At 46.3% G+C, this 16,287-nt stretch overlaps 1 protein-coding gene across 2 annotated transcripts; it reads right to left on the bottom strand.

Annotated features, from left to right (window-relative positions):
• Positions 1 to 723: 723 nt before the first annotated feature.
• LOC144600085 (tRNA methyltransferase 10 homolog A-like) lies at positions 724 to 12,905 on the bottom strand. 2 transcript variants are annotated; one of them, XM_078411476.1, is made up of 9 exons: positions 12,668 to 12,905; positions 10,608 to 10,870; positions 8,855 to 9,017; positions 7,536 to 7,607; positions 5,363 to 5,437; positions 4,672 to 4,821; positions 4,386 to 4,491; positions 2,332 to 2,565; positions 724 to 1,863 (listed from the first exon to the last, which is right to left on the bottom strand). In XM_078411476.1, exons 1-9 carry the CDS (start codon positions 12,692 to 12,694, stop codon positions 1,790 to 1,792), a joined length of 1,164 nt encoding a protein of 387 aa, XP_078267602.1. In that variant the 5' UTR covers positions 12,695 to 12,905; the 3' UTR covers positions 724 to 1,789. The 2 variants fall into 2 exon arrangements, with proteins under 2 accessions (XP_078267602.1, XP_078267610.1); XM_078411484.1 differs by lacking the exon at positions 12,668 to 12,905 and adding an exon at positions 11,616 to 11,928.
• Positions 12,906 to 16,287: the final 3,382 nt, after the last annotated feature.

Here is a 16,287-nt window from a genome sequence, read left to right as displayed (position 1 = left end):
TATGTTGTGGATGTTGTTGCTGGTGCCAGGGGTGTAGTACTAGACATTATGCCAGCCAGTGCATTTTTCACAAAGAGCTGAGCTTGTACATTCTCCCTGTAACCACGTGGGTTTTGTCCAGGTGCTTCAGTTTCCTCCCACATTCCAAAGACATACAGGTTTGTAGGTTAATTGTGCAGCCGTAAATTGTCCCTAGTGTGCAGGATAACACAAGTGTATGGGTAATCGCTAACCGGCACGGACTAAATGGGCCAAATGACTTGTTTCCATGCTGTATCTCTAAACTAAATTCAGCACGGATGCTAGCCATAATTTTAGCACAGCCATGAGCAATGTCACCGCAACACACTACTCTACATCAAGTTCTCGGCCAGCCACTCTCGCTGTCTAAGGTGACATTTCCAGCAGGATCCCCGAGGAACTTTCTGCGGAGGGAATGGACGGACAAGACTTCAGGTAGGGACCCTTTTTCAGACTGATCATTTCCCTCCACAGATGTTGTCTGACCCACTGAGTTCCTCCAGCCACTTTGTGTTTTGCTCAAGATTCTAACATCTACAGGTCCTTGTGTCTCCAGCAAATTAAAGGGTAGGACTTCCATGGTTTTTAATTTCTGGAATACTTCTAGTGTCGTGCGGGACTGAGCAGAAGACGAGGAGAATGTGTGGCTATGGAGACGGATGGAGGACTTTGGAATTCAGGACAACTGGTTCAATGGTTCTTTAATATAATTACATGTAACAAGGTACAGTGAAATTCTTGTTTTGCAGATCTGTAAGATTATTACCATAGGTAAGTACAATCCCCAATTAAGTACAGAATGCATAGAAACAGCCCAGAGTCCATATGCAAGAGTCGGCAGGTTTTGGCACCATTTTCAGTCCTAGCTGCAGCTCGTCACAAAGGCCCTTTGCAGGGGTCACCTCCATTTGGATCATCCTGCGAACCATCATCCCTCTTTTTGCCCGGCCATCGTTCAGCCTTTGTGCCCTAGGGGTTGCCTCCCACAGCCGACCTTGAAGGCACGGAAGGTAAGATCCTCAGTTCTTCCTACCGGCCCTTTGTCCAGTGTCCACCGCCATTGCCCACTCGCTCCACTCTCCTCTTTGGTTCCCGATCCCTGGGGGAGAACCTCAGATGAAGCTCCCACTCCAGGCAGGGTTCCCCGTTCCGCGGCGGACGAGCCAGGCCTGTTGCTGGGGTATGGCAGTGGCCCATCGGGAGTCCTTCTGCCGCCTGCCGCCTGTCGGGAGCTCCACCATGATTAGGACCTCCATGATTTCAATCTCTGGAATACTTCTAGTGCCACGTGGGACTGAACAGGAAAATGTGTGGCCAATGAGATAGAGGGACCAGTAAAGTTACTGGGAAAGGTGAACTTTTGAACTGGAATGGGTCCAGCATTGTTGCATGGAAGTTTCCCTTGTGCTGTTGGGGAGAGCTGTGCAGTGCAGCGCTGATCCGGGGAAACAGAGGACATCCTCCGCGCCTGCTTTGTGTCGGTGGACTGGTTTAATATTAAAGGAATTTGTGGCTAACCTAAATGAATAAACCACTCCTGTGGAAATAAGGAATTGCAGATGCTGGTTTACACAAGAGGACCCAAAGTGCTGGAGTAACTCAGCGGGTCAGGCGGCATTCCTGGAGAACATGGATAGGTGACATTTCTAGTTGGGACCCTTCTTCAGATAGGGTCCACTGCTGTCACAAACTTTATCGGCACGTGTGCAGAGGACTGTGTACCAAAGAAGACGATGTGTGTATTCCTCAACGAGAAACCATGGATGAACTATGAGCTCCATTCCCGGGTGAAGTCCAGGACTGCAACATTCAAGTCAAATGGTCCCAAATAATGCAAAAAATCTATCGAGGTAAATTCAATAATTCGATTAAGAATGCCAAGAGAATGGTGCTCGGTCTTGAGCCTATGACACAGATACCTGTAGACAAGGCTTACACTCTACAATAGGCTACAATGCAAAGGCACACAGTATTGCTGGCAACAGCGAGTCCCTCTGATGAACTCAATGCATTCCAGTTGCTGTGATGTACTGTTCTGAAATACAGGCTTCAGTGGGGACTCAAAGAAACAACGAGGAATCTTGACTACATACTTCAGATTCATTTAATTTGTTTACCAAAAATATTTCTCCGAATTCACTGTGATTTAAACATCACATGTGATAATAAGATTAGGAAGCCAAATGGAAAGACTTGCTTTGCATCATTAAGCCATACAAATGTTCACAAATAAATAAAATTACAAAGCAATTGTCAAATATAGAAGCAACTTGGGAAAGGTCTACATTTCACCATACTGATCTTCCTTACTTGCTGTGCTTTTTTCTTCGCAATTTAAGTCAATGGGATTTCTGTCTTCTTGTGGACAAGTCTCTGATGCAGCAGTCCTGGTTTCTGAGGAGTCACAAGTATCTGAGTCAGCACCGACACCGTGTTGTTCAGTGCCATCTCCTGCAGGGACTGCTCCTTTGCGCTGTGGCAGGATTGTGAAAAAGGCTTTATCCCAATCTTGCTTATCCAAGTACGCAAGGATTATTTCAAACACTGCAAAGACAAAAATAATTCTCATTTCACAATCGGGCAAATGGATGGTCAACTTTTATTCTTGTCTACTTTTCAAGCTATTTACACCTGTTGGAGGGAGTTTAAAACACCAAATTACTATTGTTTCATATAAAAGACAAAGTACTGGAGTTATTCGGCAGGTCAGGCACCATGTACTAATAAGAAACTGCAGATGCTGGTTTATACCAAACAAAGACACAAAATACTGGAGTAACTCTGTTGTATCCCTGGAAAAGGCAGCATCCCTGGAGAACATGGATGTTTTGGGTCGGAACCATCCTTCAGGTTGACCAGAGACCTCACCGATCCATGTTCTTCAGGGATGTTGCCTGACCTGCTGAATTACTTTAGAACTTTGTGAATTTTTTTATAAATGAGCATCTGCAGTTCTTTTTTTCTACAAGTGACTATTGCTATTGCAAACCATCAATCATGTCCCTTTGTTATCTCACTGAGCCACACAATTTACCATTTTATTGAAGTTTGAGACAAGGAACAGCAGATGCTGAAATCTTGCATAGAACACAAAGTGCTGGAAAAACTCAAGTGAACTCAAATCATTCCCCATCCATGTCCTGCAGAGTTGCTACCCAATCCACTGAGATACTACAGCACCTTATGTTCTACATATTATTGAAAATCATTTGTAGTACATAGGCTATGTCTGAAAAAGTGCAACACAAGTAGATAGAGTGGAAAAGAAGGCTTATGGAATGCTTGTCTTCATTCACAAAATGCTGGAGTAACTCAGCAGGTCAGGCAGCATCTCGGGAGAGAAGGAATGGGTGACGTTTCGGGTCGAGATCCTTCTTCAGACTTGTCTTCATTGGTCAGGGCATTCAGTATATATAGCCAAAAATTGTGATGTACTTCGATAGGACTTTGGGTAGGTTGCACATGGAGTATTGCGTGTATAACTGGCCGTATCATTACAGAAAGATGTGGATGCTTTGGAGAGGGTGCAGAAGAGGTTTACCGGAAGGCTGCCTGGATTAAAGTGTAACAGCTACAGCTACAGGGAGAGGTTGGACAAACTTAGATTGTTTCCTCTGGAGTGCAGGGGGGACCTGATAGAAGTATATAAAAATACAAGAAGGATAGATAGTCAGAACCTTTACCTCAGGGTCAAAATATCCAAGACTCGAGGGCATTGCTTTAATTGGAGAGGGACAAAATTTAAAGATGTTCGAGGCTTCCTTTAAAAAAAAGCAGAGCGCGAAGGGTGCCTGGAACATGCCACAAGGGTGGCCAAATGGCAGACATGGATAAGCAGGGAATGGGGGGGGGGGGGGAAGGGTATGGATCACGCACAAGCAGATGATATGAGTTTATCTTGGCATCATGTTCAACGCAAACATTGTGTGCTGAAGGACCTGTTCCTGTGCTGGAGAGTCATAGTCATACAACATGGAAACAGGCCCTTCGGCCCAACTTGCCCACACCGACCAACAGGCCCTATCTACAATAGTCCCACCTGCCTGCATTTGACCCATATCCCTCTAAACCTATCCCATCCATGTACCTGTCAAAATCTTTCTTTAACTTTGTGGTAGTACCTGCCTCAACTACTTCCTCCAGCAGCTCGTGACATATATCCACCACCCTTTGTGAAAAAAGGTTCCTATTAAATCCTTCCCCCCTCACCTTGAACCTATGTCCTCTGGTTCTCGATTCCCTTATTCTGGGCAAGAGACTGTGTGTTTACCCAAAGTATTCCTCTCATGATTTTGTACACCTCTAAGATCAACTATTTATTTTTCTATGTCGTGTCTTTGTCACAGACCCATTATATTACTCACCATGATTAACCGTCAAGACTTTGCGACTATTCATCTTCACATAATTTCCAAGGGGAAGCTGGGCATGTGCAATTTCCAATTTCAGTGCATTCTCATATGTTAAACCCTGAAATGGCAGTCATGTAAACCCAATAAGGATCATTTAACTTTGTTTGGCTCAAACCATATAATGTTGTAACATTAAGAATAAATTTAAACATTTATATCATGCCACTTTAAAAGGTACTGCAAAGGTCTCCCAATCTCAAAGAATGCTAGCTTTCAGGTTATGGAAGGTGCAGATTACCTTGTGGTGATTATGGTCCACCAAGCCACCAATGACATAAGCTTTGCTTGCATCCAGCTCATTTAGCACGTTAGGGGAATCAGAGGTTAGATAAATCAAATCTTCCTTCTGCATTACTTCACTGAAATGTTTCGGAGTAACAGTGATTCCCTAAAAAAAATATTAAATTGCAAAGCAAGTCATTACTGTGCGTAATTCATCATCGTCAATTTGCAGCGGAAACAGGCACTAGAGCCTAACATGCCAAAGAAGATGCCCATCTACACTAGTCCCACCTGCCCAGATAATACCATACATAAATACAATAGCAAAGGGGAAGATACAGAGTACAGAATATAATTCTCAGCATTGTAGTGCATCAGTTCCATAGACAAAGTCCAATGTCTGCAATGGGGTCGAGGTGAATTGGACAGTAACCTAACTCAAGGAAGGACTTATTCAGTTGTCTGATAACAGAGGGGAAGAACCTCTTCCTGAGTCTGGTGGGTGTGCGCTTTCAAGCTTCTGTAACTTCTGCCAGACTGGAGCAGAGGGTGGGGACAACTCTTGATTACATTGGCTGCTTTTCCGAGGCAGCGTGAAGTGTAGATGAGGCAATGGTGGGGAGTCCGGTCACAGTCCAATAGAAACTGTGACTCATGGTCATCAGACCAATCAATCACACCTTTTCCCATATGTACTGTCTTTATACCTTCCAGTTGACCCATCCTTTGTCATTCTCATCCATATTTTTCTTCAGCTGTCCACAATGACTGGTCAAATACATCTAGTGAAAAAGGAAAAATCAGAATGAATACCTACCGACAAGGTTCAGAAATCCTGAGAATTACAAAGTCAACATTTGCAGTAGCGGCTACACTGTGGAACTCACACCAACTTCTGGAGATCACTAATACATAGTCATGTCTGAAAATCCAGAAGCATGAAGGAATAGGGGAGAACTATTTCTGCCCCCCTCCCCCCTGCTCTCTTCCTGGTTCTTTCCTTCTCCTGGACTCACATTTCGCAACTTTGCAAACCTGCTTCACACCATCTACTTTTATCTCTGGGCTCCCCCCCCCCCCCCCGCCAGGCCTGCTTCCATGTATTACCTGCCACGCTTAGTCCTGCATCTCTCCACTTCTAGCTTTCTTTCCGCCCCCACAATCAGTCGAAAGAATGGTCCCGACCTGAAATATTACCTATCAATGTTCTCCAGAGATGCTAACTGACTCTCTGCGTCCAATTATGTATTAACCAGCATGTGCAGTTCCTTGCTTCTACAGAAGTAACTGGTTATGTGGTGCTGCAGACATTACCTGTGCAACATCTCCCGACCAATCTTTAGAAATCAGTGCATTGATTAAAACTTGGTGGCTATTAACCACAGCTGTGGAGTCGATACCCAAAACACCCGACTCGGACTTCTTGATTTCTTATGTATCCCACTCCGACTCCAATTTCAGCGGCACCAAAATTGCTTCGACTCCAACTCCACAACCCTGCTATTAACCACTATCTCGAGAAAAATAACTTAGAAATAATGTATCGACTCTAAAGTTGTACTATGTACTGTGCGGACATTATGCACCCCTTATTTTTTAATTACTTTTCAAAGAAAATGTTTTTATATTAGCTTATATCCTAATTTTGTGCTTGTTCTAATCTTTATTTTGCACTTTGAAGAATAGGGTTAGTTAAAATCACTGATTGTTTCTTTTGGTTTGTAAGAATGAACTGCTCAACTGTTGACAGCGAAAGACAGTGAAATAGTCTCTCTGGTATCAGGATGTTTATCAACCTCATGAAGGCAGATTAAAATCGTTTTCATATTACTGTTTGTGGGTCCAACCTACATGCTTAATTGGCTTCTGATTTACTTACATTGCAACAGTAATTACTGTTTAATTGCTAATGTTTGGGATATGATGTTACTATTTGTTGAAAGGCTGGAGCGATTGGGCTTGTATACACTGGAATTTAGAAGGATGAGGGGGGATCTTATTGAAACATATAAGATAATTAGGGGATTGGACACATTAGAGGCAGGAAACATGTTCCCTATGTTGGGGGAGTCCAGAACAAGGGGCCACAGTTTAAGAATAAGGGGTGGGCCATTTAGAACGGAGATGAGGAAGAACTTTTTCAGTCAGAGAGTGGTGGAGGTGTGGAATTCTCTGCCTCAGAAGGCAGTGGAGGCCAGTTCGTTGGATGCTTTCAAGAGAGAGCTGGATAGAGCTCTTAAGGATAGCGGAGTGAGGGGGTATGGGGAGAAGGCAGGAACGGGGTACTGATTGAGAGTGATCAGCCATGATCGCATTGAATGGCGGTGCTGGCTCGAAGGGCTGAATGGCCTACTCCTGCACCTATTGTCTATTGTCTAGGTATCACAAAATGCTGGAGTAACTCAGCAGGTCAGGCAGCATCTAGGAGTGAGGGAATGGGTGACGTTTCGGGTCGAGACCCTTCTTCAGACTGATTTGTAAATGCTTTCATAACCTCATCTGTGTTAGGTAAGATTAACTGTAGAGGTTACCAAGTACTGGAAACAATTGGATGCTTTAGTTTAGTTTAGAGATACAGCGCGGAAACAGGCCCTTCGGCCTACCGAGTCTGCACCGACCAGTGATCCCCGAACATTAACACTACCCTACACACAGTAGGGACAATTTTACATTTATACCAAGCCACTTAACCTACAAACCTTTGGAGTGTGGGAGGAAACCAAAGATCTTGGGAAAACTCACGCAGGTCACGGGGAGAATGTACAAGCTCTACCGCTATGCCGCCACCACGCCGCCCTAGTTAGTTAGCCATTAGTGAGATTCAACTTGGCATTTCCCTGATCTCCAGAGAAGTAATGGAAATTGATTACAGAATCTTACCTTTACAGGATGTATTGCTTTTCGATTTTCTGCATAGCACCTCTGAATCTGATTATGCAGCTTTTTGACATCCTAAATTAAATAAAACAATTTTAACCATTGTGCACACACTTTACCTTTACGTGAATTATAAAATAGATCCAGGGATCAATATAAGACAAATATGGCAATCACTAAAAGATCACATCACATTATTAGTTCAACCAGCATTCTTCATCAATACATTGCACAAAGCTAATTCAATACTGGAAGAACAGAATGAGATGACACAGCACACTCAGGGACAGATGTGAAGTGCATTTATGAAAATCATCTGCTGACTTCACTGTTTTTAAACACAGACAAAAGGCAACACTGAGAAATTACCCTTTCAATGGAGAATAGGATACAGTGGAATTATGAAGAGCAAGAGAAAAAGAGCAGAGAGTGATATTTTTTAATTTCTGACTAATCCTTTCACAAGACATCAAACATTTTTTTGAAAAGAAGGAACATTGATAGCTGACGTTTTGGGTTGGGATACTTCTTCTGACTGTTCAAATAACTCAATGTGCCTATCTAAAGTTCTTAAGTTCTAAAGTTCTTAAACACCACAATTACATCTGCCTCCACCACCACCCCTGGCAGCGTGTTCCTGGCATCCATCACCCTCTGTGTAAAAAACTTGCCCGGCACATCTTTAAACTTTGCCCCTCTCACATTAAAGCTATGCCCTCTAGTCTTTGACATTTCCACCATGGGGAAAAAGGTTCTGACTGTCTACCCTATCTATGCCTCTCATAATTTTATACACCTCAACCTTGGACATTCCAGAGAAAACAATTCAAATCTCAGAATAAAAGGACATACATTTAGAAAGGAGACAAGGAGGATTTATTTAGTCAGCGGGTGCTGAATCTGTGGAATTCATTGTCACAGACGGATGTGGAGCCCAAGTCAATGGATATTTTTAAGGTGGAGATTGACAGGTTCTTGATTAGTAAGGATGTCAGGGGTTATGGGGAGATGGCAGAAGAATGGGGTTCAGAGGAAAAGATAGATCATCCATAGTTGAATGGCAGAGTAGATGTGATGGGCTGAATGGCTTAATTCTGCTCCTAGAACTTATGAACATGAATCCAAGCAACAGTCTGGTAAACCTCTTTTGCACCCTCTCCAAAGCCTCGACATCCTTCCTGGAATGGGGGAGATCCAGAAATGCATGCAATACCCCAAATGCAGCCAAACCAATGTCTTACACAGCTGCATGTTACAATGGTAAACTCTCCAGGCCGGGGAGAGCTGTGAATTCTAACTGTGCTATTTTCATTCTTCCTCACCTTTAACACCATTAGACTGTCAAAGCTGCAGTCCAGTGCCACACGGATATCACTTGGAGTCACATCCCTCTTGAGGCGTTTTACAGCAGATTCTTCAATTCCATCCTCGCTCCTATTTTGACGTTCGAGCCTCTTCTGAAGTTTCTTTTCTTTTCGCCTCTGCCTAACTCCAGAGGAAGAATAAAAATCAGTCAACAGTGATGAGTTTAAACCTGGAATTCTAGTTAGCGAGTGAGAGGAAAGACGTTTAGTTAATTTGTTGCTATTCAATATAAAAGACCCCATTGTTACTATGAAGTAAATTATACAATAGTGAACAGAGTAAAATACAGGTCCCCCTGCACATAAATTGTTTGGTTAAGATTCAGGCATCTGCAGTTCCTTGTTCATAAGTTCTACGTGCAGAATTAGTTAATTCTGCCCATCAAGTTTACTCCACCATTCAATCATGGCTGATCTATCTTTCCCCCTCAACCCAATCCGCCTGCCTTCTCCCCATAACTCCTGACATCTGTACTAATCAAGAACCTGTCAATCTCCGCCGTAAAAATATCCATTGACTTGGCCTCCAGTCTCTGTGGCAATGGATTCCATAGATTCACCACCCAATGGGACCCGCCAGAATGGCGGCCAAGGAGGGGGGGGGCTGCTGAGCCGACGAGCTGCCGCTAACTTTAATAAATGCGATCCTCCTCACCTCCCGCCAGGAGAACGAGTTGTGTTTTCGACGTTAGTCCGCGCGTGCGCGGTTGGGGGCCCGTCAATCATAGCGAGCCGCAGCACACTTCCAGCCACATGAGGAGGGGATGGAGTGGTTGAATGGGTGAGGGAGGGGGAGGTGAGGGGGATAAGGGGGGTTGGAGTGGGTGACGGGGGGAGGAGGGGAGATAAGGGTGGTTGGGGGGGGTGGAGTGTGTGTGTGGGTAATGGGGAGGAGGGGGGATGGAGTGGGTGAGTGGGGGGGAATGGAGTGGGTGAGGGGGGGATAAGGCAGGGTTGAGGGGGATGGAGTGTGTGAGTGGAGGAGAGGGGTTGAGGGAGGATGGAGTGGATGAGTGGGGTTCAGGGGGGATCAAGTGGGTGAGAGTGGGGGGGAGGGGAGGATAAGGGGGGGTTGAGGGTGTATGGAGTGGGGGGATGGGTAATTGGGGGGAGGAGGGAGGGGAGTGGGGGGGTGGGGCAGGGGGAGTGGGGGAGGAGAGGGTGCTAGACCAATGCATTAGACGTTTGGGCCCAATGGGTCCATTTGGTTTATTTATGATAAAATTGTGTGGGCCTGAGGCAAAAACTGCCTGGTCTATCACAGGTACTGACCTCTCCATCAACGAGGGGATCTACAGGAGGCGCTGCCACAAAAAGGCAGCCAGCATCATCTGGGACTCGCATGACCCTGGCCACGCTTTCATTGCTCTCCTGCCACCGGGACGGTATAGGAGTCTGAAAGCTGTAACATCCAGGTTCAGGAACAGCTTGTCCCCAACAACCATCAGGTTATTGAACACTATGCACTCCAACTAAACTCCGAATTGCCTGGATTGCACCAAGGACATTTGTTTTGCACAAATTGGGTTTTTCTTTATGTTTTGAACTTTTTAAATATTTGTTTATTATATTATTTATTGAGTACTGTGCTTGCAAACCCGTTGTGCTGTCACATGCAAGAATTTCAATGTTCCGTTTTGGTACATAAGGCAATTAAACACTCTTGATTCCTGAAAGTGAAATGGAGACATATTTGTCTGATAACACATACTTGCGTTGCTCTCTTTGGTCATGCCATCGTTTCTCCCTCATTAACTTCTTCATCTGTCTTTTTGACATGGGATCGCCTCTGCTAATGCTCCATTCATTCTCCTTCAGTTGATTTTTCTCGTCCATAGATTTGCAGTCACCGATTCCATTCTGTTCCACTTTGCAATCCTTCGAATTCTCATCTTCCATCAAGGTTGCAGAAGGTTCTACGCCTTTGTCATGTGCTTGAGATCCCATCGTGGACAGGACTTCAAAAGCAGTATGCTACCTCATCAAAATAAAAGTGAAAATTAATACATTATAATAATGAAATTATTTTAAAAAATCTGAGTCACAGAACACAGAAACAGGCCCTTTGACCCAACTCTGCATGCCCCATCTACGCTTTTCCCACACCCGGGGAGATATTCAATATACTGCAGACAGAAGATTAATAGGAACGTGAGTGGCAACTTTTCACACAAAGTATATTGAATGAGTTTCCAGATGTGCAGGAAGGAACTGCGGATGCTGGTTTATACCGAAGATAGACACAAAACGCTGGAGTAACTCAGCGAGACAGGCAGCATCTCTGGAGAGAAGGAATGGGTGACGTTTTGAAAAACGGTCTCAACCCAAAACATCACTCATTCCTTCTCTCCAGAGATGCTGCCTGTCCCGCTGAGTTACTCCAGCATTTTGTGTCTATGAGTTTCCAGATGATGTAGTCCAGGCAGGTACTATAACAACATTTAAAAGACATTTGGACAGGTACACGGATAGGTAAGGTTTAGAGGGATAGTGGCCAAATGTGGGCAGCTGGGACTAGTGTAGATGGGGCTATATGAGCTATATGAGCTAGTTGGGCCAAAGGGCCTATTTCCCTGCTGTAGGACTCTATGATGGAAAAAAAATCACTAGTAAATTTCCGAGAAACTCTTCAAATGTGGTAGCCACAACACAACCATCTATTTTATGATCCATATGATGAAAAACAAAGCTCAGGGGGCAGGCAGCACTTGCGGATTACCGGCTTGACCACGAGGCGGCGGCGGGAGCAGTGGGGACGCGGCGACGGTCACCCCGGGCAACGGGAGCCGCCGGTATCGGTCACCCCGAGCAACGGGAGCCGGAGTCGCCGGTCACGATCACCCCGAGCAACGGGAGCCGCCGGTAACGGTCACCCCGAGCAACGGGAGCCGGAGGTCACGGTCACCCCGAGCAACGGGAGCCAGAGGTCACGGTCACCCCGAGCAACGGGAGCCGCCGGTAATGGTCACGGTCACCCCGAGTAACCGGTGCCCCCGGCGACCGCGCGTGGATCTGCCAGCAGCAGGCCGGCACCAGTAGCGTCATCTGCCTGCGCCCACCAGCAGCGTCATCTGCCTGCGCCCACCAGCAGCGTCATCGCCCGGAGCCCCCGCCACCCGCCACGCTACCCTAGTCCAGCCTCACGCGGGTAACTTCAGTGTAAACCAGCAGTCCCTTTCAACACATCGCAACGTCTGCACTGCTCTCACCCACTCCAGTCCCCAACACGTGGCCCTGCACACACTCCATTCCAACCTCAAAATTGTCATCAAAACTGCTGTCAAGGGCAAAGCCATTGTGGTCTTGTGGACTCACCTCGCTGAGGCCAGAACATCTCATAGAACAGCACTAGAACAAGTCCTTTGGCCCACAATGTTTGAGCCGAACACTATGCCAAGATAAACTGATATCATCTGCCTGTACATGATCCATGTCCCTATCTAAAAGCCTTTTAAATGCCACTATCTGCCTCCACCATCACCATTGGCAGTACATTCTAGACTCCCATCACACTTGCCCCGCACATCTCCATTGAACTTTCCGTCTGTCACCTTGTAGCTGTACCCTATAACGTTGGACATTTTCACCCTAGGAAAAAGGTTGTGACTGTCTATCCTATCTATGCCTCTCATAATGTTATATAGTTCTCTGACGTCTCCTCTCAACCTCCAACGTCCCTGAGAAAACAATCCAAATCTGTCCAACCTCACACTAGCTGAAACCCTCTAATCCAGGCCAGGAGTCAGCTCTTGGACACTTCCTCATACCTACCTCTTGACCATGATGGGACATATGCATGCTAGATCACCGTCTCCTAATCCAGCACTGTCTGGTGAAAGGTCCCGAACCCGAAATGACTTCTGTCCATTTCCCTCCACAGTTGCTGCCTGACCTGCTGAGTTCTTTCAGCACTTTGTTTTTTGATCAAATAATTTCTTACGCAGAAACAGGGAACTGCAGATGCTGGATTCCTGAGTATGCTTGAATAATTCAGCGGGTCAGGGAGCTGCCTGATGTCTTGTGTCACACACTCCAAACCACATGGGGGAGTCAGAGATCCACAATTTGAAGGCTTATTATTCAGGTCAGACAGTGAAGCTGGTGTAAATGGAAAGAGTTTCTGGGCTTATAACGTTTTGCATTTAAGACTAAAAATATTCCCAAGGGAAATCTCAGCAGCATTAACAAAAAAAATCGAATCACTCAAAATGATAGATCAAGTAAGAAAATTGTATTGAATCAAGACACAAGGTGCTTCTATCCCATGTCAAAGGTGAGGACAAAGGGGACTCTGTCCTTGTTACGAATGAGGGGAGGGGGAGCAAGAGCGGAGCTGCGGGATATCGAGACCTTCATCTATAATTGAAGCGTGGAACCCCCGTTCCCTAAAGAATGAGGACATCTCCGATGCCCTGGTATGGAACACCTCATCCTGGGCACAGATGCGGCTTAGACAGAGGAATTGGATAGAGTCTACAGGAAACAGGGTGGGAAGAAGTGTAGTCAAGATAGCTATGGGAGTCAGTAGGTTTGTAGTAGATGTCTTTCATTCTTTAGGGAACGGGGGTTCCCCTCTTCCATTATAGATGAGGTTCTTACGAGGGTCTCCCGCAGCTCCGCTCTTGCTCCTCCTACCCCATTCGTAACAAGGACAGAATCCCCCTTGTCCTCACCTTCCACCCCATCAGCTGACACATAAAACATATAATCCTCCAACATTTTTGCCACCTCCAACAGGATCTCACTACTGGCCACATCTTCCCATCTCCACCCCTTTCTGCTTTCCGCAGAGAACGTTCCCTCTGAAACTCCCTGGTCAACTCGTCCCTTCCCACCCAAACCACCCCTTCCCCAGGTACTTTCCCCAGCAACCGCAGGAGATGCAACACCTGTCCCTTTACCTCCCCCCTCGACTCCATCCAAGGACCCAAACAGTCTTTCCAGGTGAGGCAGAAGTTCACCTGCACTTCCTCCAACCTCATCTACTGTACCTGATGTTCCAGGTGTCAACTTCTCTACATCGACGAGACCAAGCGCAGGCTCGGCGATCATTTCGTTGAACACCTCCGCTCAGTCCGTCTTAACCTACTTGATCTCCCGGTGGCTCAGCACTTCAACTCTCCCTCCCATTCCCAATCTGACCTTTCTGTCCTGGGCCTCCTCCATTGTCAGAGTGAGGCCCAGTGCAAATTGGAGGAACAGCACCTCATATTTCGCTTGGGTAGTTTACACCCCAGCGGTATGAACATTGACTTCTCCAACTTCTCCCACTAATCCAGTTCTCCCACTAATCTTCCTGTCTGCGACTACATTCTATTTTTGCCCGCCCCCTCCCCTAACATCAGTCTGAAGAAGGGTCTCCACTCGAAACGTCACCCATTTCTTCTCTCCCGAGATGCTGCCTGATCTGCTGAGTAACTACTGCATTTTGGGTCTCCCTTCAATTTAAACCAGCATCTGCAAAATAAAAATCCCTATACAAACAGTACCTGTAGTCAGGATCGATCCCGGGTCTCTGGTGCTGTAAGGCAGCAGCTCTACCACTGCATCACTGCGTACACATCTTTCTTTCACTAACCCATCATCCTGTTCCTTTTCCCTCCTCTTTCCACCCATTCCCTACTTAGGACTCCCTATTTTCCTGTATTGATTAACACACACCCTGACCCAAATAATCCCCTTGCACCATCTATGAGACACAAGTCAGAAATACTCTCAACTTTACTTGACTACTACAGCTACAATAACACTCAAGAAGCTCAACACAAACTAGGACATAACAATCTGCTCCATTCGTACCCCCCATCCACCAACTAAACATTTGTTCCTTCCCTCACTGCCACCACACTATCTACAAAAAGTTCCATAGTGAATCGCATGACTATTCTAACAGGGCCTCACAAACCTCTAATCTCTATCACCTGGAAGGATAATGATGTACGTGGAAAATATATTCAAGTCAAGTTGAGTTTATTGTCATATACATGAGTGTACAGGTACAGTGAAAATGTGTAATTACAGCAGCATCACACGCACATAGACTCAGACAAACATACAAAAACAAATTGCGCACAAATTGAAAGAATATTACAAAAAAACAAGGCAATAGTACAAAATGCATAATTAGAAAGAAAAACCATGTCTCTTGTTGTGATATTTCTTTGCCCTTTTGTCTAAATACTAGAAGTCCAAGAAATTGCAGAGTTGCAGATGTACTGTCCACCCAACATAGACTAGACTCCCCATCGTTGACTCCATTTGAATGAAGGCTTTATTGTCTCATGTGACAAGTCACATTTCAATTCTTTGCTTGCATTCCCAAGGTCTGCAAATAGTCGCCACATAGAGGGCGCTTACAAAGTACTCCCGCGCCAGGTCCCCTTTTGTTCTCCACCCCCCCCCCCCCCCACTTCACGGCGGTCCCCCCACGCCGGGTCCTCCATTGTTCATTGTTTTCCCCCCTCCCTCACGGCGGTCCCCCCCACAGCAGGTCCTCCACTGTTCTTCCCCCTCTCTCACGGCAGTCCCCCCACACTGGGTCCTCCGTTGTCCCTTCCCCCGGCAACAGTGTCCTCACTTCCACATGGTCCGTCCTCGTACGTCGTTGCCATCATTGGCCGCCCCAACGACCTCTCAAATATCACTGCCGGGTCCTCTCCGGATGCCTCCGTGGCACCGACCTCCGTGGTGTCGGCCGTGGGCTCCGATCCACAAGGCTCCGGCCTCGGCTTCACCGTCGGCCATGGGCTCTGACCCACAGGCTCCGTCAACCCAAGGGCCGGCCTCAGGCTCCGTCAACCCAGGCTCCCTGGACTCCGTTGAGTGCGGGCTCCGACCCACGGGCTCCCCGTCGACGTGGGCTCGTGTACTCCATCAGCCGCGGGCATCAACCTGCGAGGCTCCGGCCGCGGCTTCTCCATGTGCGGCCGGGAGGCGTCTGTCGCTGTGGCCTGCTGGGAGGCGTCTCACACTGCTTTACATCTCACACTGCCTTAGAAAAGCAGCCAATATAATCAAAGGTCATTCCTTCTTCTCCCCGCTCCCATCAGCCAGAAGATCCAGGAGCTTGAAAGTGCGCACCACCAGACTCAGGAACAAATTATTCCTCTATGTTATCAGGCTTCTGGACAGTCCTTCCATAAGCTAGGGTACTGTCTGATTCACCTCTCCCCTATTGCGGACATTGGATACGGAACTAGATCAATGGAACTGATACGTTGCAATGCTGAGAACAATATTCTGCACTCCGCATCTTCCCCTTTGCTCTACCTATTGTACTTAAGTTTGACTTGATTGGATTTCTGTGTAGTATTATCTGATCTGATAGCATAACATGCGAAACAAAGCTGTTTGCTATACATGGAACACATGACAATAATAAACCAGATGGT

Source organism: Rhinoraja longicauda, chromosome 1 (assembly GCF_053455715.1).
Source record: "Rhinoraja longicauda isolate Sanriku21f chromosome 1, sRhiLon1.1, whole genome shotgun sequence".
Taxonomy (NCBI): Eukaryota; Metazoa; Chordata; class Chondrichthyes; order Rajiformes; family Arhynchobatidae; genus Rhinoraja; species Rhinoraja longicauda.
Note: the sequence above shows the minus strand (reverse complement) of the source record. Positions and strands in the feature narration are given on the sequence as shown.

Excerpts from the sequence above, each read along its gene's own strand:
- LOC144600085 (XM_078411476.1), bottom strand. The coding sequence starts at position 12,694 with ATGCATATGTCCCATCATGGTCAAGAG. Across the intron at positions 4,822-5,362 it reads AAGGATGGGTCAACTGGAAG|GGAATCACTGTTACTCCGAA; the intron begins GTATAAAGACAG and ends TATTTTTTTTAG. Across the intron at positions 4,492-4,671 it reads TGGACCATAATCACCACAAG|GGTTTAACATATGAGAATGC; the intron begins GTAATCTGCACC and ends CTGCCATTTCAG.